The sequence below is a fragment of the Gymnodraco acuticeps genome, unplaced genomic scaffold (assembly GCF_902827175.1).
Source record: "Gymnodraco acuticeps unplaced genomic scaffold, fGymAcu1.1, whole genome shotgun sequence".
In the NCBI taxonomy this organism is placed as follows: domain Eukaryota; kingdom Metazoa; phylum Chordata; class Actinopteri; order Perciformes; family Bathydraconidae; genus Gymnodraco; species Gymnodraco acuticeps.
This window is the reverse complement of record NW_022992110.1, coordinates 602,309-627,191: the sequence shown is the minus strand read 5'-3', so window position 1 is coordinate 627,191 and position 24,883 is coordinate 602,309. Positions and strand designations below refer to the sequence as shown.

The 24,883-nt window shown below is 44.5% G+C and overlaps 1 protein-coding gene across 1 annotated transcript; it reads left to right on the top strand.

The window, feature by feature from the left end:
- The first annotated feature begins 4,199 nt into the window (after window positions 1–4,199).
- On the top strand, window positions 4,200–24,046 carry LOC117537726 (B-cell receptor CD22-like). Its single transcript, XM_034203051.1, has 10 exons — window positions 4,200–4,290; window positions 4,368–4,447; window positions 6,217–6,567; window positions 6,680–6,889; window positions 7,420–7,689; window positions 22,670–22,939; window positions 23,346–23,373; window positions 23,476–23,563; window positions 23,843–23,920; window positions 24,035–24,046. The coding sequence occupies exons 2-10, from the start codon at window positions 4,378–4,380 to the stop codon at window positions 24,044–24,046; spliced, it is 1,377 nt and encodes a 458-aa protein (XP_034058942.1). The 5' UTR covers window positions 4,200–4,290; window positions 4,368–4,377.
- Window positions 24,047–24,883: the final 837 nt, after the last annotated feature.

Below are 24,883 nucleotides of genomic sequence, written 5' to 3'. Positions count from 1 at the left end.
AAATTCTGAGTATTCTCTGAATCGGGTGCCTTTTGGGTCTTTATATCTTTGAAAAATGAAACCAAAATGTTTGGTCATAACATCTGGTAGTAGACTACTTACATTTTCCCACCTCAGGCACAAAATATAAATAATTACTAGGAATTTCCTTGAAAAAATGTAACAGAGTTGAAGTTTTTGACAAAAAGTAGCCATGAGACATTGTTTAGCTAAGATATGGCACCACATGGAAGTCAAGGACATTACAACATTGTAATATTTTGCAAAACTATTGTTTATATTTGTAATAAACAATTATTTACTATTATTAATTCATACAACATAGTTGAAATGTTGAGCTTGTCAATCTTAATCTGAAAATACAAAAACTGAAATATAGGTAAGAGAAGAAACTGACACTTTTGTGATGTAATTCCCTCAATGCAGATCACACATGGACTGATCCACACATGGACTGATCCACACATGGACTGATCCATTATTTTAATAGGAGGGTAAATGGTATGGCGTGACGGGGTTGAAACAAACTGAGGGACAATATTGCAATTTCATAGATAATTCAAGTATTTTTTCAGAATTGATTTTTGATCAGTTAAAGTTGACAAGCATTAGCAGCAACATTTTGGGATAATTGGCCATTTTGATTTGTTTAATATAAAATAATGTGTAATAATGCTTAGTGAGGACATGCAAATATGTCTGTCTAAGACAACCAATTGTTGTTTCTGTCTAAAACTAAATATATATTTAATTTTACATTGTAATGCAAAACAACCTGTGCCATTAATTCATTGCTTTAAAATACATTTTGTAGTTTCCTTTCATTTAAAATGGTTGAGGTAAGCTTGGGGGACTCAAAGGGCACCCGATTGTTTGTCTGAACACCTTGTTTCTCTTGTGCATTAAAGAACACTTGTGTTAGGGCATGAATTAACAATAAAAAGGTTATATACAGTATAAAATACCACGTACTGTCCGCCCTCCTATGCCACCCTGGCATGACCTCTTGCCTCTCCTTTGCCCCCCCATGTAAAATGTTCTAGAACCGCCACTGAGTTAGTAAGATTGATTTCAGTAGCCACTTGTCTGGAAATACCGAAGACCAGAAACGGTTTTGAAAACTTTTGTCACGTAGTGATCGTCTTCACAATAGAACATCTTTGATCATGTCTTCTGGCCAATCAGAATCACGATAACGGCGTGGTGTTGTTGCAGGAAGTCCCGACGGAGAATACTTTTGCTGTAGTACATCTCAATACATCGAAACAACATTACGTGTTGAGAGAAATCAACACGTAATGAAATAAGACCCCACAGTTTGATGATTGATAGGTGTGTGGGCTGTCTTTCATTTTGACACACAGAATAATGGGGGCTATCCACCCTTATCCACAATGTAAAGTAATTCACAGCCTCTTCCCTCTTCCCTCTTCCCTCTGTGAGGAGCAGCAGGTTCAGCTATCAGAACAAAGTAACAACAAACTAAAATGGCATTCATTTTTTTAAATATGCCGTGTAGTAATAGATTTATTTATTTTTCTTCTCAAGAGAGTACCAGAATGTGTATTTTATGTTAGTATTTCAAAAATCTCCTGGGGGAGAATCCCCGCAGACCCCCTGCAGGGGTCGGGTTTTCAGGATGTCAACTCTTTCACCTATACCTTTTTATTGTGTGATTTTACTCTGAAATGTGTTTGCCTTTTTAACTGGTTTTAACTTCCTTTTGCATGATTTGATTTTGAAATGTTTGGATTGGCCTTGCCATGCTGATAGACAATGAGTGACCACACCTGGAGCCAATTTGCACCAACAGCCCTGCCTATAAATGGAAGGAGAAGAGCAGCAGAGGACAGACTGAGACTGAGAGAGACTGAAGGAGACAGCAGAGGCAGAACGCAGCAGGAGCAGAGGCACACGCAACCAAGGGATTAAGAGACCACGGCAGTCCAAGAGAGGGTCTTGGACTGACCCACTGAGATTGTGCCTCATGTGGCTCTGGGTTCATAATGAGTTATGACCAGCAGAGATAAAAGCAGTATGCGAATCCTGCCTGGGGTCAGAGCACGCGTACGCGGCTCTAAACCAGCAGGTAGCATGCACACACTGCGCCCGTCTCCCCTCGGGCGACAGGAAGTGGAGAGCGGACGCTCTTGCTGCTGCGGCCGAGGAGGATGAAAGGCCCGTCCAGGCTTACGAGCCCGCGGACGGGGGCCGAGTGTCCCTGGGGCAGAGTGTCCGTGGGGCCGAGTGCCGGGCAGTAGTCCAACAACTCCTGCCCCGCCTCCCTCCACGGTTCACCGTTCGGTTCTCCCCTCCCTCCTGTCCCCCGGACAGCTGTGCGCCTCTCTCCTGCCTCTCGGCACGCGGAGAGCGGCCCTTTTCCCTCTTATGAGAGGGATGTTCCTTTTTCCTCTGACACACTTTGTACGGAGTGTTTTGTCAGAGTGAGTGACGTCAGGGATCCAGCTGTGTGCTCTCCTGCCTGTCTGCACACAGAGAGCTGCTGTTCCCCTTCTTTTTGTCACTGAGCAAAGTATGACCTTCGTCTCTACTTTTTCACAGCGGCCGGTATGTATTGTTCCCAGCCTTCGTCCCCTCATGGAGAATATTCATGTTATGCTATATTCCAGGGACGGCGATGCGCCATTACGCATGGCGCAATAGGCATGGGTTGTTATTGAGCAGGTGTGTCTGTGCTTCTGGTACCAGGCGGACCCAGTGGGGCGCAGACTACATCATGCTTCGCCCTTAACCCAATAGCGATAGCCTTAGAGGGCGAAGCCATATACGAAATATAACTGAAGTTATACCTACTGTAACCCCAGCTTCTATGAGTAAATTGGCTCCACGAATAGCTGAAGAAAATTTATTTTGTATGGGAGCAGATTGCCGGGCCTCCTTCCTATTTATACCGGAAGGAGGCCCGAGGGTGGGGCCCAGCTTGCGGGTGGGCGTGGACTACAAGTTTTCAGTGCTGCGCAGGGGGATTACCCAATAGCGATAGCCTTAGAGGGCTACTCCAATACTCATAGAAGCTGGAGTTACAGTAGGTAACTTCAGATATCATTTTTGCACTCATGTATCTATTTACCCACCAGAGGTCGCCAGCAGACATGGCAGTGTCCAAAGACACTGAACCAGGGCTCCAGGTTTTCTGTTTGATTTTAAAATAGGTCAAATATAATCTAGCTACGAGGGATGCTAATAGAAAGAAGAATAAAGGATTTGAAGGAAACTTCTTCCATGACATAGATCAACATCAACACGTTAAATCAATCAATAGCTCCAACAATAATTACCGGACCATTGTGTGATTCCTTCCAGTCCACTTGATTATGTGTGTGTTCATGTTGGCTTGAAACTAACAGGTATGTGAGTTTCTCACGTCTCAGTGTACTGCATGTCTCTGAAACAGAAGCAACCTGACTGCAGAGAGAACCGAGAAGAAACAAACCAAGATAAATTATATGGCATTTTCCATTATCTCTTATGATGAATACTGTGCTCTTCATGCTGTTCAGTAAAAAACTGCCTTGTGGTTTCACAGGTTAATGTCTTCCTGTTCCTTCACTACACCTGCAGACTGTGTGACTTCCTCAGTGCTCATAGAGATCAACTGTTATTCTCTTCTTAATTTGAATTATCTTTTCTGATGTCAGTGGTATATCGGCAGCCATCCATCCATCCATCCATCTTCTCCCGTGTATCCGTGGTCGGGTCGCGGGGGTAGCAGGTCCAGCAGAGAGCCCCAAACTTTATTTTCCCTGGCGACATCAACCAGGTCTGACTGTGGGATCCCAAGGCGCTCCCAGGCCAGCGAAGAGATATAATCCCTCCACCTGGTCCTAGGTCTACCCCTTGGTCTCTTCCCAGCTGGACGTGCCTGGAACACCTCCCTAGGGAGGCGCCCAGGTGGCATCCTAACTAGGTGCCCGAACCACCTCAACTGGCTCCTTTCGACGCAAAGGAGTAGCGGCTCAACTCCGAGTCCCTCCCTGATGACCGAACTTCTCACCTTATCCCTAAGGGAGACACCAGCCACCCTGTGAAGAAAACCCATCTCGGCCGCTTTGGCAGCCAAACAAGTTAAAGCTAATGCTTATTTTGTTTAAGAAAAGTATATTTTTTGAGAACAAAACATAACTGTGTGATGGGTGTTTACTGGCGTTTGGCTCATCATGCATACTAATAATCTAAAGAGGAAGGAAAGCTCTTAACAGCCTGATATCCGTCTGCTGCTCCTTGACGACAGAGGAAAGTTATCTTTAAACACATCGTTCTTCCTTCACTGTGAGTAGAAACAGTTTATTGATGGAATGATTCTGTAAACCTCCTGTGAACATTATTTAATCTGACATGTATTATAGTCTCACAGAGATGAGAGGAGCAGCTATGAGTTTCACTGCAGCAGCGAGTGGATTAGTCGTCTTCCTGCTCTCTGTGTCAGGTACTGTACATCTACACCTACATTCATCACAGGAACAGAGGGGATTCTGGGAAAATGTGGGACTTGTAAAACCAGGTCTCATGTGGGAATAAGTGGGATGGATTTGTGTAAAAGGCAAACCTAGTAGAAACATTTTAAATGTATTTGTGTGTAGAATTGGAGAAACACAAAGACGTTACTAGTTTGTTTGATGGATTTTCTGAAGATCTTGTCGTGCGTTGCCTCTGTCCTTTGCTCGAGTCATCTGCATAGAATATCAATTTGCTCATCACCTTTACAAGCGTTAAAATGAGAGTATAGTGTCTGCATAACTGTTCCATCCTCTCTCTGTGAAAACACTTTGCTTTGTTTTTTTCTTAAGACGACTTAAAGAATCTCCAGCTCTGTTTTTATTAAGTTGAAGTGATTTAGAGAGATATTCTTATTCTAAGTCTTATCATATTGACTGAACTCTTATCGATCATACGTCTGCCCCAAACCCTTCTAGTTCCTTCTCTCCTCTCTGACCTCAGTGTTATTTCCCACACTCTGAGTTACAGTAGTCTTCTTCTTTTTCTTATCTGCATCAGACAGAAGCTGCTCACACCTCAGTGCTCTGCATTCATAGTTATTGTTCAGATACCTCAGCAGCAACCTGACCACAGAGCGAACAGAGCGGGAACTGGAACAAGAATCACACACTGTTATAATTAACCCTTTAACTGCCAGACCAAGACAAAAGCAATGGAAAACATATTTGGTTTGCATATTTTTATCAAATGGGCCACAAATAACCACACAGTTTTGTTTTTTTGAGCCTCTACCATCTGGTCGAACTGGCTTTCTATGGTAAAAGTGCATTTTCAAGAATCATCATATACAGTACAGTACAGTATTTATCAAACTCAAATAAAACACAAACTCAAATACGTGTGTTTCTTTTATGGAAAATGAGCAATATATACATCCAGATATATTCATAAAAGATAATAAATTATAATTGTAAAAAAATAAAATGGAAAAAAGTAATGTCAAGGGTTTTTCATGATAAAAAAAGACTTGCTCATTTTACTGTATATGCTGAATTGGCCTAACAGGAAACCACTGGCCGAACAGCAAATGTCTATATCCTGTGTTGGCCTAACTTGCTCATCTGTGTGCAACTTTGGGCTGAATGCCATGCATGAAAGGTGCTATAAAAATGATTATCACTCTTTCACTCTGAGACTCATAAGGCAGTACTAGATTTAGTAATATTATATATATATAATATATTCTTCAGGAGTGATTTTTAGCATGCCAACTTTCTCAGTGGAAGCTAGCTGAAGGGCTTTCTGTTCGAACCACAGTGACATCTAGAGGTTGTTTTGTGCATAACATGTCAACCAAAGGGTAGAGCTGGCTGACTCAGATGGAGTAAAACTTTTGAATTTGTATTCAAACAAGATATCAAGACAAAAAATGTGCTGGCAGTTAAAGAGTTTAATATGATCGCTAATCCTTCACTGTTCATTTATATGACTGCATTTTCCAATCTTGTGTCAAACTGATCATACCCTTTCTGCGTAGACTTCTGTTCTACATGGTTTGATTAAGAAACAACAAAGTCAAAGAGTCTCATTGGTTTTAAAGTGCCTAAGAAGGAATTCACATGTGTGTTTCTGCTCTATCCCAGTAAAGTCTGTAACATGTTTATCTTTACATTCTTTGTTGAAAGTACTGTTCAGGCAATTCCTCAACAATGTATAGATTAACTTTGATTCTAGTTTCTGATGTGCTCTGTGTTTCAGTGGTTCAGGGTGAGCATGGCTGGGGAGTGACTTACTCTTCTACTGAGATCTGTGCAGTGAAAGGATCAACAGTGGAGATAAGATGCAGCTTCACATACCCATCTAGATGGAAAGGTGGTGTTAACACAGTAGAGAAAACGTTCTGGTTCACTGAGAAGAAAGATGGTGAATTTGTCGATCTGACCACAGTCTCAGAGTATGCAGGTCGTGTTGAGGATCTCTGTGAAAACAACATCTGCACTCTGAGACTCAGAAACCTGAGAGAGAGCGACTCAGTTCAGTACAAGTTCAGGATCAAAACAAACCAAGATACATACTTTGGTTATCCTGGACCCACTCTGTCCGTCACAGGTAACATTCACACTGGGTTTATAAGAATAACTTCTTGCAAATAGTGTGAATGTTTTGATTTATAGTCATGTATGAACATAATGACAGTTTTGTTAATTCTAGCTTTATTCAGATCTTCAGGTGCAGGTGAGCAGATCAAGATCATCTACTCTCCTTCAGTGTCTCAGCAGTTGTCCACCTGGTCATACTTCTTACATCTGGTTTAAGAATGGACATGAAGTGAAGGAAGACACATCTCCTGATGCAAACTTCAGATATAATTCAGCAGACTGTTATTCCTGTGCTCTGGAGGGATATGAGGACTTCCCCTCTCCTTCAGTGTGTGAGTTTACTCAAAGTCTTCCACTGACATAATAACATTAACATAAAGTATAACATATATCATCATTGCACTCATGTATCTATTTACCCACCAGAGGTCTCCACCTGATGGCAGTGTCCAAAGACACTGAACCAGAGCTCTAGGTTTTCTGTCTGATTTTAAAATAGGTAACATATAACCTAGCTACGAGGGATGCTACTAGAAAGAAGAATAAAGGAGAATTATGAAGGAAACTTCTTCCATGACATAAAGATTAACACTTTCCCTCAAAGTGTTTAGATTTCTGATAAAGAATGGAATCAAGTGAACCACCCACTCTGTGTTTTATTAAACTATTGTTCATTAAAACATCTTCCTCTGTGGAATTAAATGTGAAATATGTTCATGTTATCTCCTCCAGATGCTCCAAGCTTTAAAATGTGTTGCATTGTGTTTGTGAAAAACAGTTCCTGCTTCGTGCCTCTGGATATTTGCAAGTTGCCATTATATTTACCCTTCCATGTTAATAACTTTAAACACTTCTCTTCCAGACTATCCAAAGCCTCCCTCTGTGTCAGTGAGTCCCTCTGCTGAGATAGAGGAGAGCAGTTCAGTGACTCTGACCTGTAGCAGTGATACTAACCCAGCAGCTAACTACACCTGGTACAAGGAGGATGGAAATGCACACCTTTCTTCTTTCAATGAAGGACCACGTCTTTTCCTCAGCTCCATCCCGTCCTCTGACTCTGGACAGTATTACTGCAGAGCTGGGAATCTGCTGGGGAACACAAGATCTGAATCCATCTCTATTGATGTGACATGTGAGTGAAACCCAGATCATATAAAAAGCATCATGCAACCAATGGCAACTTGTTCACAGTCTTCTGCTGAGGTCAATGAGATGGAGAGCAGCTACAGTAGATGCAACCCAGTCTCACAAAAAAACGTGTAATAACTACGTTGGTCCACAACTTGGGACGTAGTATTTCTACAAAAACGCCTCTGAAATTGTAGGATCCCTACGTTTTTTTTCACCATTCATTCCAATGGCTGGCGTCTATGTCACGTGATCTTCAAATTTCTCCTTGCAGAAAAATAAACATGGCCGACATTCGTTTTATTCTCGGTTAGTTTGGCCAATAAATTGCGTTTTAATGTAATTTGATGCGAGAAATATGAGTTGTTATTTCAGATTATGTGTGCAGTGGATGTACAGGATCTTTAGTTTGCTAGTTATTACGAAGATTACTTCAGGAAATTGTGTCAATACAACGTTTTCATTGTTACCAAGGTGGTTGCTAGGGACGCTGCTATCGATATTATTTCTGTTATTTTGTGTAACTGTTTAATGGTGTTATCTTTATTGCTACCCCCTTCCCCGTCAATGTATAGTGTTGGTCCACAGCGCAAACGTATTAGTTTAACAAAATCCGCATCTAAAATTGTGGCATAGATACGTTATTTTCCCCTGTGCAATTCCAGTCTCACATCTCACATCACATCGTCATAAACAAATACCGGAAACAGACCGAAAACACTTTATTCCGAGTGTGCTTGCTTTTCTCTTTGGAGGTCATCACATTGTAATACACGGTTCGGCTGTATTAAATTACTTATCTGCCGTAGTTCTCTATTTATAGAGCCCTGATGAGAAGACTTCTAGACAAACATGAGGAACTGAAAACGACATGGATCATAAATATATCAGCCATTAAACAACATCTTACATTTCTTTTCACACAATACGTCTCCTTGCAGTATCAACACTAATTCGGCTGACTTTTATATTTGATCCAATTGGTAGATAGGCTGTATTTACACCATAAAGGTGCACAGCTGATATAAAGGAACACCTAGTGGTTAAAGCATGTTATTGAATTTCATTAGTTTTATTATTAGATACTAATAGGATCCCTATAAAGTATATTCATTACTCGTTATTCTCTACTAATAGTTAATTAAAGACTGTATATGATGACTATTTTGCACATCCCTTTCAAGATTTCAAGATTTTCTAAGGTTTATTGACATATCATATACACAACTACGGTGTATTATGCATTGAATTAAAAACTTGGGTCGCAGGTTCCTCAACAGTGTATTACAAGACATCTATCAATATGTGTGTATACCTCCAGCAATGTTAACTATGTTGAAGCAATTATTTTAACTGATATTATACATATGTATTATGTGTCCAACTCGATTTTGACAGGATAACAACTGGTGACTTCTAGAATTGTGTCTGTATAAATGCTCTGTAGTTGATCTGACTGAAATTGTGATTTTAAATCTCAAAACCGCTACAGTATCTGTCAGGCAGAAACTTGGGACAAGTCATTTGACTGAAACCTTAAAACTGAACTAACTGACTGCTAGGGTTAACTTTGATTTAAACATTTGTAGAATACTAAGAGCTTTATTGAGTACGTGTAAATGTATTAAGGGTTAAACTCATAACTGTATAACTTAGGGTTTAATTTAATTGTAAAACCATTGTGCCACTGAAAAGACAATAACAACTCAGGAGGGAGCCAGTCTCGATTTCCTTTTGAGGGCCACCAGCTGCAGAGAGTTAACTAATTAAAGGAGCGTGGCCCCACAGCTGTGAGAACTCAGCAATCAGGTGTCCATTTTAGGTAGCACTTTCCTGGAGCGTCAGCTTCAGCGTCAGACAGACAAAGACATTAGAGTCCTGCGGGAGTAAGACTGACAAAGACATTAGAGTCCTGCGGGAGTCACGAGGGAGGCAAAGAGGAGGCAAATCCTACTCTGATTGAGCTAAGTATCGCTGGTGTTTTATTTTGTTTTTTAGCCCCTCATGCTATAATCATGTGTATTTTCCCCATTCCTGTTCATGTGTATTCTCGCAATTATCACTGGCCCCGTGTATCTCCTAATCGATATAACCGGCCTGCTCTCGTCTATCCCACATGCTCGACTGAGATCCAAAATCTAGTTTCAGGGGGCCTGTGGAACTGCCAGTCAGCTGTTCCTAAGGCTGACTTCATCTCTGGCTACGCTTCCCTGCAGTCCCTGCATTTCCTTGCTCTCATCCAACACATCCACCCCAGCAGCTCTCTCCACAGCATATTCCTTCTCCCATACACCCAGACCCACTGGCAGAGGAGGTGGCGCTGGTCTCCTGCTCTCTCCCAAATGGAGCTTTTCCCTCTTCAAGCTACCTAACTTCACTCCTTCCACCTTTGAATTCCATGCCGTCACAGTAACCCATCCTATACAATTAACCATTGTTGTTCTCGTCACAGTAACCCAGGGGTTCTCAAAGTTTTGATGAGTGAGGGCCAATTTAGGTACCCAATATTGGAAAAAACGGAACACAAAATAATTCTAAAACAAATCCTTTCTCTATTGTACTAACCAATTACCGCAACTCGCGAGATGCCTAGTTGCCATGCAACCAGTAGTCTAGCAAACTTTCCGCAAGCTGTCATTCATAATTTAGGAATGACAACCCAAGGGGTGCAGTTTTACCATTCTTAACCCTCTGGAGTCTAAGGGTATTTTCTCGATTTTTAGATGTTTTCTTAAATCACCTTTTAAATGTATTTCTTCTAACATGGCACCCCATGTGTTAAATATCAAAATGTTCAGGACAATCTCTAGTCTTGCTATATATGCATATTGCTCACCTTAGAGCACTGTTTGATGAGATAAGTAGCTCAAAAGCTTAAAATGTGAAATCCGATTTTTGGAAAATCTTCAAAACTCTTGTGAAAACACAAATGTACTCATGTGATCGAATTGTTTTGGTGTTTTAGATTTGGTTACCAAAGTCCTAGGATCACAAAAGCAGTGAAATATTTGAATTACACTGTATATAAATGTGTTATTCATGTCTAAAATGAAAAACATTCAATTCAAATTTTGAGTAAAATAGGTGTTTATCACTCTACTTTCACCACAGCAGGGGCTGAGATACATTAGGACTGAATAATTACTTCATATTACATACCAAGGTTCATGTGATGTGTACAAATACAAATTGAGAATTCAACCTTTTTTTTTCAACCAACAATTTATTATAAATATGTTTTTTCCAACCAACTATTTATATAAATATAAGAAACTGGAAAATCTCACTATTTACAATATTGAACATCAGAACTTTCAACCAACTATTTATTATAAATGTCAAGACAGTGTCAAGGTCTTTGTCTGTCTTCCAAGACAGTGGGTCTGGCTGCTGTGAAGATGGGGGTGATGGTGCATGGGCTGCTGTGTAGGTGGGGTGTACAAGTGCTATACGAGACCTCCTTTCTGGCTGGGTTGAAGGTGATGGCTGTGGTGGAGCCTTTGTGCTGAGGTGTATCTTGACCTGGTGGCAGCCGCAGATGGAGGTGGAGGCAGCTGTGGTGATGCTGGTCTGCTGGTCCTTGGTGGTGATGGCTCTGGTGAAGGCCCTTGAGCCACAGTAGATCTTGACCTGGGGGCCGGCACAGATGGATGTTGTGGCTGCTGGATAAACGCCACCTGTGTAGGACAATAATTACAACTAATTTCATTGAAATAAAGTTCAAGTAAAATGTTGCTCAAGCACAATTAACAATGCACACATTAAAATAAAGTTTGGGAGGTTGCAGAAGGAGTCTCTCTCGATCGCTCTCTCTCTCTCACGCACACGCGCACACACACACACACACACACACACACACACACACACACACACACACACACACACACACACACACAGGTATTTCCAGTTACTTTACATTCAGTATAAAATCACAGAAACACATATACATAGGCTACATCTGATTACAAAGTCTCATCTGTACAGGACGGTAAAATAATAACAGGCACACATATAAATAAATCTATGACAAAGTCTCATCTGTACAGAACAGTATGATAAAATAATCGATGGCAAAAACATGTCACTGTAAATGTCTCCGTTGTGGGACGAATAAATGATTAATTTAATCATCTACACATGTAATCTCACTTTTACACACCAAAATAACGTTAACACAGAGTAAACGTTTGCTAATGGAGAGTCTATTTTGTCCAATAAAAAGTTCATGACTATCGATAAAAAATATATATCAATAAACCTATTGTTCATTTTCGCGGTATTCCCCACACATTGCCAGTACACTATTACTGTAATATTTACCCTTACCCATGTCCAAATGGATCCTTGTTGTTGTCTTTGTATTCTTCTGCTTCAGAAGAGTCGAAGAATTCAGGTTCTGAGGCTCTATCTTCACTGCTGCTAGCGAAAAAAATCTCTAGCGAAGTCGGCAACTGTAAAGTTTTTTTTAGCCATTTTATCTGTCTCTCTCTCTCTCCTCAAAGACGTAAACTGATGGGAGACACGTGGTTTATGTTTTGTTTACTTGGTGGGTAGGCCCTTAGTGATTTCTCGATGTCCATTGGTCATTTCAGACCATGATGGCTGCCGGCCGAGATTTCCTTGACGGACACACAAATCCACCAATCCCACACAGTGTAAAGTCAAGCTGCTTTGAGCGGCCATATTGGCTGCTGTGCCCTGGTTACAGTCTCACAGGAGATAACGCTGGAAAGCTACTCATTCTAATTCTTACTAGATACAACCATGGATGATTCAAATATAACGCATGCATTTCAGCGTGTCACATTAACTATCGCGGGCCGCCAGAAACATTTCCGAGGGCCGCCATTGGCCCGCGGGCCGCACTTTGAGAACCCCTGCAGTAACCCATCCTATACAACCATTGTTGTTCTCTACCGTCCACCAGGCGCCTTGGGAGACTTCTTGGAGGAGTTAGATAATCTCCTCTCACACATCCCTGAAACTGGCCCTCCCGCTGTACTTCTCGGAGACTTCAACCTCCAGACAGGGAAGATAGCTGAACTAACATCTCTGTTAACCGCCTTTGCTTTCTCACTGTCTCCATCCCCACCAACTCATAAAGATGGCAATGTCCTTGATCTCATATTCTCAAGGAACTGCACTACTTCTAACCTCACTGTAAACCCGCTTGACACATCCGATCAGTTCTTCATTTCATTCTCTCTACCCCTTTCCAAACTTAACGAACTCATCTCTTCTCATCCTGCACCTGTCCGTCGCAACCTTCGTTCCCTCTCCCCCTCTACCTTTGCCTCATCTGTGATCTCAGCCCTCCCTTCCTCTTACTCGTTCCAACTCCTGCCTCCAAACTCTGCTGCAGAAACTCTCCTCTCTACTCTCTCATCCTCTCTGGACTCTCTCTGTCCTCTCACATCTCGGTTCGTCAGTCCCCTCCTGCTCCCTGGCTAAATGACGCACTTCGTGCTAATAGAACCATCCTTCGGGCAGCAGAGCGGAAACGGTGGAAATCCAAACACCATGACGACCTCCTTACCTATCAGGCTCTCCTCTCCTCTTTCTCTGCTTCCATCTCTCAGGCAAAAAGCACTTTCTTTCAAGATAAGATCCAATCTTCCTATTCCAATCCCAAAAAACTATTTTCCATCTTCTCCACCCTCTTGGACCCCCCCAAAGCCCCTCCCCACTCCTCACTTCTGTCAAGCGACTTTGTTAACCACTTTGAAAAAAAGGTTGATGATATTCGCTCTTCTTTTTCTGACTCACCTTTACTCACCGCTGGGTCACCAGACCCTCCTTTCACCCACACACTAACCTCCTTCTCCCCTCTATCTCCAAGTGGGGTTCTTACCCTCATTACCTCTGCCCGCCCTACCACCTGTCCTCTGGACCCTATCCCCTCAAACCTCCTTCAGACTATCGCTCCTGATATTCTACCGTTTCTCTCTCATTTAATCAACACTTCTCTAACTTCTGGTTACTTTCCAAACAGTCTCAAGGAGGCAAGAGTAAACCCTCTCCTAAAGAAACCCACTCTCAACCCGTCTGATGTTATAAACTACAGGCCTGTCTAGGGGTTTCACAACTACCAATATTTACTAGTCGACACGTTTTTCAAAATAGCAGTCGACTAGTCGACTAGCCGTTACGTCATAATAAAGACATACAAAGAGAGGTGTACAACTGTATTTTATATTGGAACTCATACAGTTACATTAAACACTGCATTTTAATTTGTGTTACATGGCTGAGTAAATAACAAACAGTAACTGGACTTAGTAAATAACAAACAGTAACTGGACTCACCAAAATCGACAGCAAAAAACTCTGTTTACTGAAATGCCACGTAAATCCAGTGTGCAACAGGGCATTGCGCAACACTTTACTCGCTGTCCTCCACGATAACGTCCACCTTTCCAGATTTTTGGTTTGCGTTGAGGAACACCAACGCATCGACATGTGAGGGAAGGAGGCTTGACCGCTTTTGGGTGACAGTGTTGCCTGCCAGGGAAAAAACCCTCTCACTCGGGGTGCCTGTGGCTGGAATAGCCAGGTAGCTCCTCGAAAGCTTGGCTAAACGGGGGACGCGGTGCACGTTTTCTGCCCACCACTCCAGTGGGTTATCCATTGTGGGGATATGCAGTGTCCGCTGGCAGTAAACCCTAGCTCATCATCCGCATCACTGTCGACACGTTTTTTCTTGCTGCTCGTCTGCCTCTGTCCTGTGCTGACGCCGGTCCGTTGCTCACTGGTGCTAGCATTACTGCTAGTGCTAGCTGTTGGCAGTGGGTGTCTCATCTTCAGATGGTTGCGCTTAGCAGATGTATTTTTGTTGTAGGCTACTTCAGTACAGCTGTACACAACTGACACTTCACTGTGGAGTTGGTTACATCTTTGTTGAAGTACTGCCATACATAAGAATGTCGGACGTGTTTTGAAGCATTTTGCAGCACCTCGTTTACCTCCATTTTTTTCAAAACTAGTTGACTAGGGCCTACAGCGCCGACTAGTGGTAAAGGTAGTCGACTAGTCGACTAGTCGATTAGTTGGTGAAACCCCTAGGCCTGTCTCTCTCCTCCCGTTCCTGTCTAAAACACTTGAACGTGCTGTCTTTAAACAACTCTCCTGTTATCTCCATCAGAACAACCTTCTGGATCCGCACCAGTCTGGTTTCAGGGCAGGTCACTCCACAGAAACTGCCCTCCTTGCTGTTACTGAGGAACTGCACACGGCTAAAGCAGCCTCCCTCTCCTCTGTCATCATCCTTTTGGACCTGTCTGCTGCATTCAACACAGTGAATCATCAGATCCTCCTTCGCACTCTCCAAGCACTTGGAGTTTCAGGCTCTGCACTTTCCCTCCTCACCTCATACCTCAAAGACCGCACCTACAGGGTCACTTGGAGAGGGTCTGAGTCTGACCCTTGTCAATTAACTACAGGGGTCCCTCAGGGCTCTGTTCTTGGTCCCCTCCTCTTCTCCTTGTGCACAAACTCGCTCGGATCAGTCATTAGCCTGCATGGTTTTTCATACCACTGCTACGCTGACGACACCCAATTAATTCTGTCCTTTCCCCGCTCAGAGACCCAGGTCGTCACACGCATCTCTGCTTGTCTAGCTGACATATCTCAGTGGATGTCTGCTCACCACCTCAAGCTCAACATTGACAAGACTGAACTGCTTTTCCTTCCGGGAAAAGATTGTCTCATTCTTGACCAACATTGGCACCTCTATTGTTTCCCTGACTCAGACTGCAAGGAATCTGGGTGTGACCCTAGATAACAAACTGTCCTTCACTGCAAACATAGCTGCTACAACCCGCTGCTGCAGATACACTCTTTACAACATCCGGAGAATACGTCCCCAGCTGACCCAGAAAGCGACGCAGGTTCTGGTCCAGACTCTTCAATCAATCAATCAATGTTTATTTATATAGCCCAATATCACAAATGTTACATTTGTCTCAGTGGACTTTACAGTTTGTACAAAATATCAGTATGACAATACGACACCCTCTGTCCTTAGACCCTCACATCGTACAAGGAAAAACTTCCGAAGAAAACCCACAGTTTAAAGGGAAAAATGGGAGAAACCTCAGGGAGAGCAACAGAGGAGGGATCCCTCTCCCAGGACGGACAGACGTGCAATAGATGCCGTGTGTAAATTGAAAAGATAATACATATGCAACATAGGTAGTCCAAATGTTTGGAAATGTATGTGTGTATAATAGGAAGATGAATCCACGAGGATATCCATCCAGGACCTATGATCCAGGACCACAGCCACGACTCAAGATCCAGGGCTCGCGATCCAGGACAGAGGAGCGCAGGATCATCCATGACTCCGGATCCCGGCGTATATAGACACCAAAAAGAAAGACATTTGGGGAAGCTGGGTTAATCGGAACATGAGAGTACACAGGTATAGACAGAGAGAAGGAAGAAGTAAGATGTCCCCCGAGAAACTAAGCCTATATCAGCAAAACTAGGGGCTGAATCTAATCAGCCCTAACTATAAGCTTTATCAAAAAGGAAGGTCCTAAGCGCACTCTTAAAAACGGATAGGGTGTCTGCCGCCCGAACACAAACTGGAAGCTGATTCCACAAATGTGGAGCTTGATAAGAAAAGGCTCTGGCTCCCATTGTACTTTTAGAGACTCTAGGAACAACCAACAATCCTGCATTCTTGGAACGCAATGCCCTAGTAGGACAGTAGGGTATAATTAGTTATTTAAGGTAAGATGGCGCCTGCCCATTAAGGGCTTTGTAGGCGAGAAGAAGAATTTTAAATGATATCCTGTGTTCTATAGGGAGCCAGTGTAAGGCAGCCAGAAAAGGAGTAATGTGGTCCCTTTTCCTAACTCTGGTTAGTACACGAGCTGCAGCATTTTGAATCAGCTGAAGCGACTTGACTGACTTCTTGGTACACCCTGATAATAAAGAGTTAAAATAATCCAGCCTTGAAGTAACAAATGCATGGACTCTTGTCATCTCACGCCTAGACTACTGCAACTCCCTCCTGGCTGGTCTACCTGCATGTGCCATCCGACCTCTGCAGCTCATCCAGAATGCAGCTGCTCGTCTGGTCTTCAACCTTCCTAAATGTTCCCACACCACGCCGCTCCTCCGCTCCCTTCACTGGCTTCCAGTAACTGCTAGAATCCACTTCAAAACAATAGTACTTGCGTACCGTGCTGCGAATGGATCTGGCCCTTCCTACATCCAGGACATGGTTAAACCGTACAGCACGTGCACTCCGCTCTGCATCAGCCAAACGGCTCGCTGCACCCGCACTGCGAGGGGGACCCAAGTTCCCATCAGCAAAAACACGTGGGTTTGCTAACCTGGCTCCAAAATGGTGGAATGAGCTCCCCATTGACATCAGGAGAGCAGAAAGCTTGCACACCTTCCGGCGCAGACTGAAAACTCATCTCTTTCGACTCCACTTCGAGCGATAGAATTACTAACAAAGCACTTATATACTAATAAAGGACTGGCTTATCTAAAGCCAGTTGAGTAGCACTTGAAAAGTTTTAGCTCTATGAAACCTGATGTACTTATTGTCACGATCTGTCTGTGTTGTGTTTTGTCTTGTTTAGATCTGTCTTTGTTTCCCTGTCAGTTTCCCTGGTGTGTCTAATTTACCCGATTGTGTTCACCTGGTGTCCCTGTGTTTTCTCCTCCCTCCTCACCTGTGTCTCGCTGCACCCGCGCTGCGAGGGGGACCCAAGTTCCCATCAGCAAAAACACATGGGTTTGCTATCCTGGCTCCAAGATGGTGGAATGAGCTCCCCATTGACATCAGGACAGCAGATAGCTTGCACATCTTTCGGCGCAGACTGAAAACTCATCTCTTTCGACTCCACTTCGAGAGATAGATTTATTAACAAAGCACTTATATACTAATAAAGGACTGGCTTATCTAAAGCCAGTTGAGTAGCACTTGAAATGTTTGGCTCTATGAAACCTGATGTACTTATATGATTCTGTTTTCTTCAAGGTTGTGTCTTCCTGGTCGAATGTACTTATTGTAAGTCGCTTTGGATAAAAGCGTCAGCTAAATGCAATGTAATGTAATGTAATGTAATGTAATGTAATGTAATGTAATGTGTCTTGTTTGTATGTTTAGTCTTGTGTGTATTTAAGTTCTGGTTTTTCTGTCTGTCTTTGTCGGTTCGTCTTGTGATATGGCTTGTTTCTCGGTGAGTGTTCTGTTAATCTTTATTTAATAGTATAGCCTTGAAATAAATGAGTTTTTTGTCACTTTAATCTGCATTTGGGTTCTGCTTCCTACACACACCGTAACAGTACGAACCGACCAAGAAATGGACCCAGCAGATGATCCATTTGAGGTTGAACTACAAAATGTTTCCTTTTATTTGGCTTGCTGCTATGATTGGTGGAAGGGAGCGTCCAGTGTTCTGCAGAAGGAGGCCGCTCTGGTAGAGGCGCACCGGTTGGCTATGGAGAAACCAGACTTGGTGACATTCTTACCTGGCTGGATTTTGAACTTCCTCTGGGTGTGTGATTTCCAGCCTGCTGACTACAAACGTCTCGGTGTGTTCCGTCTGGAGTCAACCAGTGCTTCTGCCCCAGTTCCTGCTCCTGTCCAGGAGTCGTTTTCTGGAACTCGTCGGACTTTCGGAGGTCCACGGAGCCTTCAGGCGGCTTCTAAGAGAAGGAGTGGCAAGTCCAGGCTAGCAGCCCGAGCCCCAATAGCCATGATTCAGGTCCCAGTTCTGGCACCAGCGGCCATGGTTCCGGCCCCAGCAACCATGGTTCCGGCCCCAGTACCGGGCCCAGCAGCAATGGTTCCGGCTCCAGAACCGGCCCATGAAGCCATGGTCCCTGCTACAGAACCGGCCCACACAGCCATGGTCCCAGCCCCAGTACTAGCCCCAGCAGCCATGGCTCCGGCCCCAGCAGCCATGGTTCCGGCTTCAGTACCGGCCCCAGTAGCCATGGTCCCAACTCCACTTTCGGCTCCAGGAATGGCTCTCCGGCCGACGCTAGCTCCCCATGTCCTGTCGGCGTACCGGCCGACTCCAGCACCTCGTCTCCTGTTGGCTCTCCAGCCGACGCCAGCTTCCCGAGTCCTGTCGGCGTACCGGCCAACGCCAGCTCCCCGTGTCCTGTCGGCGTACCGGCCGACTCCAGCTCCTCGTCTCCTGTTGGCTCTCCAGCCGACTCAAGTCCCCTCTCAAGTTCCCTCTCAAGTTCCCTCTCAAGTTCCCTCTCAAGTCCCCTCTCGAGTCTCTTCTCGAGTCCCCTCTCAAGTCTCCTCTCAAGTTCCTACCCGAGTTCCCTCTCGAGTCACCTCCCGAGTTCCCTCTCGAGTCCCCTCTCAAGTCTCCTCTCAAGTCTCCTCTCGAGTCATCTCTCAAGTCTCCTCCCGAGTCCCCTTTCAAGACAATTCTCAAGTCACCTCTCAAGTCACCTCCCGAGTTCCCTCTCCAGTCACCTCCCGAGTCCCCTCTCAAGTCTCTTCTCCTGTCCCCTCTCAAGTCTCTTCTCCACTCACCTCTCAAGTAATTTCTCAAGTCTCCTCTCGAGTTCCCTCTCAAGTCACCTCTCGAGTTCCCTCTCAAGTCACCTCTCGAGTCTCCTCTCGAGTTCCCTCTCGAGTCACCTCTCGAGTCTCCTCTCGAGTTCCCTCTCGAGCCACCTTTCTGTTTCCCCCTCGAGTTCCCTCTCGAGTCCCCTCTCAAGACACCTCTCAAGTCTCCTCTCGATTTCCCTCTCAAGTCACCTCTCGAGTCCCGTCTCAAGTCACCTCTCGAGTCACCTCTCAAGTCCCCTCTCGAGTCTCCTCTCAAGTCCCCTCTCGAGTCTCCTCTCGAGTTCCCTCTCAAGTCCCTATCCAATGTCCTGGTCCGTTGGAGGTTCAGCTGGGGGTCCTGCCAACCCTGTTTCCTGTGCCGTTGGAGGCCCCGCCGTCTACTCTTCTGCCGGGGGTCCTGCGAACCCTATGTCCTGTGCCGTTGGAGGTTCCACTGGGGGTCCTGCCAACTCTATGTCCTGTCCCGTTGGGGGTCCCGCCGACTACTCTTCTGCCGTGGGTCCTGCCAACCCTATGTCCTGTGCCGTTGGAGGTCGCGCCGGCTACTCTCCTACCGGGGGTCCAGCCAATCCTGTGTCCTGTCCCGTTGGGGGTCCCGCCGACTACTCTTCTGACGGGGGTCCTGCCAACCCTATGTCCTGTGCCGTTGGAGGTCCCGCCGACTACTCTCCTGCCGGGGGTCCTGCCAACCCTGTGTCCTGTCCCGTTGGGGATCCCGCCGACGACTCTTCTGCCGGGGGTCCTGCCAACCCTATGTCCTGTTCCGTTGGAGGACCCGCTGAGAGTCCTGCCAATCCCATGTCTTGTTCCGTTGGAGGTCCTGCCGTTACCTGTCTCGCCGGGGGTCCTGCCAACTCCTGGTCCTCTTCTGTGGGGGATCCTGCCGAAGCCTGTCCCACCGGCTCTGGTTCCTGTCTGGCCGACACCAGGTCCTGCCCGGCCTCCGGAGCTGTCCCGTCAGCGCCTTCCTGCCCGGCCCCCAGAGAGCCCGGCCCCCAGAGAGCCGCGGTCTTCGCCTTCGAGCCCAGCCCCCTGAGAGCCGCGGTCTTCGCCCTCGAGCCCGGCCCCCTGAGTGCCGCGGTCTTCGCCCTCGAGCCCGGCCCCCTGAGTGCCGCGGTCTTCGCCCTCGAGCCCGGCCCCCTGAGTTTCCCCGCTGTGGCCTTCGCCCCTCCATGGACTCTGCCTTGCCCCCGGGCCATCCGCCCGAGAACCCCTCCGTGGACTCAGCCTTGCACCCGGGCCGTCCGCCCGATACCCCCTCCATGGTCTCTGCCTTGCCCCTGGGCCGTCCGCCCGAGACCCCCTCCATGGTCTCTGCCTTGCCCCCGGGCCGTCCGCCCGAGATCCCTTCCGGGTCCTCCGCTGTGCTCCTGGGTTGTCAGCCCAAACCCGTCCTCCTGACCCCCTCCACCCACCCTGGAGGCCCTAGTTTTGTGTCCCTCCTCCAGTCCCCCTCTACCCACCCTGGAGGCCCTAGTTTAGCCTTGAAATAAAGGAGTTTTTTGTCACTTTAATCTGCATTTGGGTCCTGCTTCCTACACACACCGTAACACTTATATGATTCTGTTTTCTTCAAGTTTGTATTTTGTTGGTCGAATGTACTTATTGTAAGTCGCTTTGGATAAAAGCGTCAGCTAAATGTAATGTAATGTAATGTAATGTATTATACTCTTATAAGATGTATGTAGATAGTATAAGAAATGTGCAGAATATGACAGTTTAATGGTGGAGGTATAGACACATATTGATAGATGTCTTGTAATGCACTGTTGAGGAACCTGTTACGCAAGTTTTTCATCTCCGACCTTATCAGGTATTGAACAATCAATAAATAAAGAACACAGAATTATTAAATATAACACACAGAATTTGTGTGATTATACTAAATGATTTACAAATAAACACCACTGCATATTTACAACTGTTACACATGCTGATGTAACGCAAATGTGTCCAACTTGGGATCAATAAAGTATATCTTATCTTAAGATGATCGATGGCTACTGCCATATTTGCAAAATGTGCCTCTGAACCTTGACAAGTGCATGTTTCAGGCTTATCAATTGATGTAATGTAATGTTATCAATTAACAACAGGAGGGGTCACAGACATAAGACCAGCTGTTAAATAAAGCTCTTCTGACCTTAGCTGGCATGTGGGTATATATATTAATGCTGCCCATTATTGGCACAAGCCATTTTCACCCATTTATTAATTATATGTTTTACATTTGAGTGTTTCCTATCCCCTAAACGTCCAGGGATGTACACAGTTTAATACTGGCCACTTCTTATTTTGGGAAATACGAAAACGTCTTTTAAAACTACAATTCCCAGTAGAGACGTGCCATAGATAGAGAACATGTTGTGAAACACAATAGCCAGCATATGTAGTTCTGGGGACGGGGTGGGGGAGGGGGGGACGGGGTGGACCCGTTCAAATCCAATTTTGGACAGTCTACCGTGGTTCCATCCCATTTCAAGTGCTGTTCGACGCTCGGCGTAACCCTCGGAGCACACTCAAACATCCAATCACAGAGCTTGAGGACTATCACAGGGTTTGTACTTCCGGGTGTAATATTCTCTAAAGCAAATGAGCTGCTCCGACCCTCGGTCCTGACGGACTCCAACTTGTGTTTATTAATCAAACAAATAAATGATGGATTTTGTTAAACTAATAAGTTTGCGCTGTGGACCAACACTATAAATTGACGGGGAAGGGTGTAGCAATAAAGATAACACAATTAAACAGTTACACAACATAACAGAAATAATATCGATAGCATCCCTAGCAACCACCTTGGTAACAATTAAAACGTTGAATGGACACAATTTCCTGAAGTAATCTTCGTAATAACTAGCAAACTAAAGATCACGTACATCCACTGCACATATAATCTGAAATAACAACTCATATTTCTCGCATCAAATGACATCAAAACGCATTTTAATGGCCAAACTAACTTTAAATAGGCATTTTCCACCGAGAATAAAACGAATGTTGGCCATGTTTTTTTTTTCTGCAGGGAGAAATGTGAAGATCACGTGACATAGATGCCAGCCATTGGAATGAATGGTGAAATAAAACGTAGGGATCCTACAATTTCAGAGGCGTTTTTGTAGAAATACTACGTCCTACGTTGTGGACCAACGTAGTTATTACACGTTTTTTTGTGTGACTGGGTTGGTAGATGATGAAAATGCTGTTTTGTTTATAGGCTCCCAGATTAGCACGTATTTTCAGGTAATTTAAACCAGTAGTTATACAGAAAAATAAATATAAATGCGTATACTTATTTTCCTTCAGCTCTATAACTGTCAAAAGAACACTTCCAAATTACAGATGCTCTCACACAGATAACTATTTCTCATTCAATACACCATGATGTATTTTAACTCAATTGTATTGTCTATTGTATTTCCTCTAGATGCTCCAAAGCCTCCCTCTGTGTCAGTGAGTCCCTCTGCTGAGATAGAGGAGGGCAGTTCAGTGACTCTGACCTGTAGCAGTGATGCTAACCCAGCAGCTAACTACACCTGGTACAAGGAGGATCAAAATGCACACCTTTCTTCTTTCAATGAAGGACCACGTCTTGTCCTCATCTCCATCCAGTCCTCTGACCCCGGACAGTATTACTGTATGGCTGAGAACAAGCTGGGGGTGAAGACATCTAACAGCATCTCCATTGATGTGAAATGTGAGTGAAACATTGTTTTAAAGCTTTGATCTGTCCAGTCTTTGCTGGAGAAGATTGCACTGATCTTTACTACTTTCTTCAGCTCTATTGCTTCTCATTCACAGTCTGCTGTGATTCTCTGAGTAACTTCAGGTGATTTTAAGATACTACTCCAATGGCTGATAGCTCAAGTACCGCACGAAACATGTTTTCGATGGACGAGAGTTAAAATGGAACGCACACGCTATTTGTTGTTTGTTTAGATCACGCAGTCTGTTCTTCTTCTCTGTCTTCCAGTTGTTGCCTCTTTTGAATGACTAATACACACTACCGCCGCCTGCTGGTAAGGAGAATTATTGCCACTCACGCATGCGCAGTTCGTACGTGCTACTTGGCCGTCGGCTAAAGTCTTTGCGGTGTGTTCCAGTGCGACTGTTGGCCAAGAAGCAGGACACGTGAGGCGACACAACAGTCGTGTTCCGTCGGGACGTGTTCTTTGGTGTCAGTTTGGTGTGTCAGGGCCTTTAGAAGTATCACATATGTGTTCATGTTTCTAGGGAGTTAACCAATGATAGTGAATATCATCAGGATGACTCTGGGGGTCTTGATGCTGATTCCGGTGTTTCTCCTGAGTCTGTGGACGAGGTACAACCATATCAGTTCATCACTTCACACATCCTTCTAACATCTTTTAGTTTACAATAAGGAAATAAAATCTGTATTTGTTGTTGCCCTTAATCCAGGTAGAAGAAAGCTCTGCACTCCACCACTGAAGCACCTGAAGGGATAGAGGTGAGAGAGAGCGGACCTATTGACAACACTTCCCCTTCGTAAAAGCTATACTGTGGCTCATAAATGCAATGAGAAGACAACTTGCAGGTTTCATGAATGAGGGTCTGATGTTGTCTTCTCTCTCTTCATCAGTTGGACTCTATCCCTGAGTATGAGAACAACTCACACACTGCAGCACATACAGAAGACACAGAGGAGCAGGTAGACATGGTGTGAAGTCCACTCAGGTTAGAGCCTCCTGCATCAGATCAAACAGGCTCACTCCACATTTAGAGTCACAGTTCCAGCTGTAACTTTACACAAAGTCTCTCTGATTCTCTGCAGATGCTCACCTGATGGAAACAAAGAAGAAGGACATTGAAATGTCCCTGAGGAGAGCGAGGCTTTGCAGGATGTGTGCGAAGTGGATATATTCACATTCAACTCTTAGAGCTTTTATAGTCAGTATTCAGCAGCAGCAGCAAGAGATAGGAGTCAGCAGCTTGTAGGTTTAGAGAATGAGCTGCTGGAAGCTTGAAGTGAATCATGTCGAGGTGTCGAACATGATTCATCGTTAAGACCAGCCGGTGGTCAGGTGCTCTATATTACTGCTTCAACTATGTGTACATGCTTATTTGTTACATGCAGACTGCAGAGTTGTTGATATTACAGAAGTCTAGTCAATTTTTGTTTTTTTATTCCACATAATAAATAACTTTTAAGAGTCCTCGTCTGTGTCTTGGTTAATAGCTGTCCTGGCTGACAGAGACAATCAAGTCTGTTTAAAACAGAGAGCCAGAAAACATCACCTTTCACTCCATGTACAGTTTAGATGTTCACACCATGAAACATAAGCTCACTAGTGGAAGACCTTGTTAGATGTTACTGTGTAAGATTACAATCAGAATAAATCAACAGCAAGCTCTTCAACAAGTGAAGGACCATCGGACGAGTGTTTGGAAAAGATCACCTTCAAAGATCTCTAGATTTCAGGTTTTCTGTTTCACTTAGTGGTATATCATGTTTCATTATTAGCTAGCAATACAAACACAAATCTAATAAGTGTTGCTTTTGTTTATCTCCCATAGTGTCCCCATGTGGTGATGTGTCACTAGGAAGGAAAGGAGCCACAGTGTTCATAAGGATCTGGGATGTTTCTGATATGAAGATCCACAGACAGAGTCTTCAACTGAG

Bases quoted from the DNA above. Each gene is read 5' to 3' on its own strand.
- LOC117537726 (XM_034203051.1), top strand. From the start codon at position 4,378: ATGAGAGGAGCAGCTATGAGTTTCACTGCAGCAGCGAGTGGATTAGTC. The intron at 6,890-7,419 runs GTGAGTTTACTC...CTTCTCTTCCAG, and splicing joins CTTCCCCTCTCCTTCAGTGT to ACTATCCAAAGCCTCCCTCT. The intron at 22,940-23,345 runs GTGAGTGAAACA...GGTGTGTTCCAG, and splicing joins CATCTCCATTGATGTGAAAT to TGCGACTGTTGGCCAAGAAG.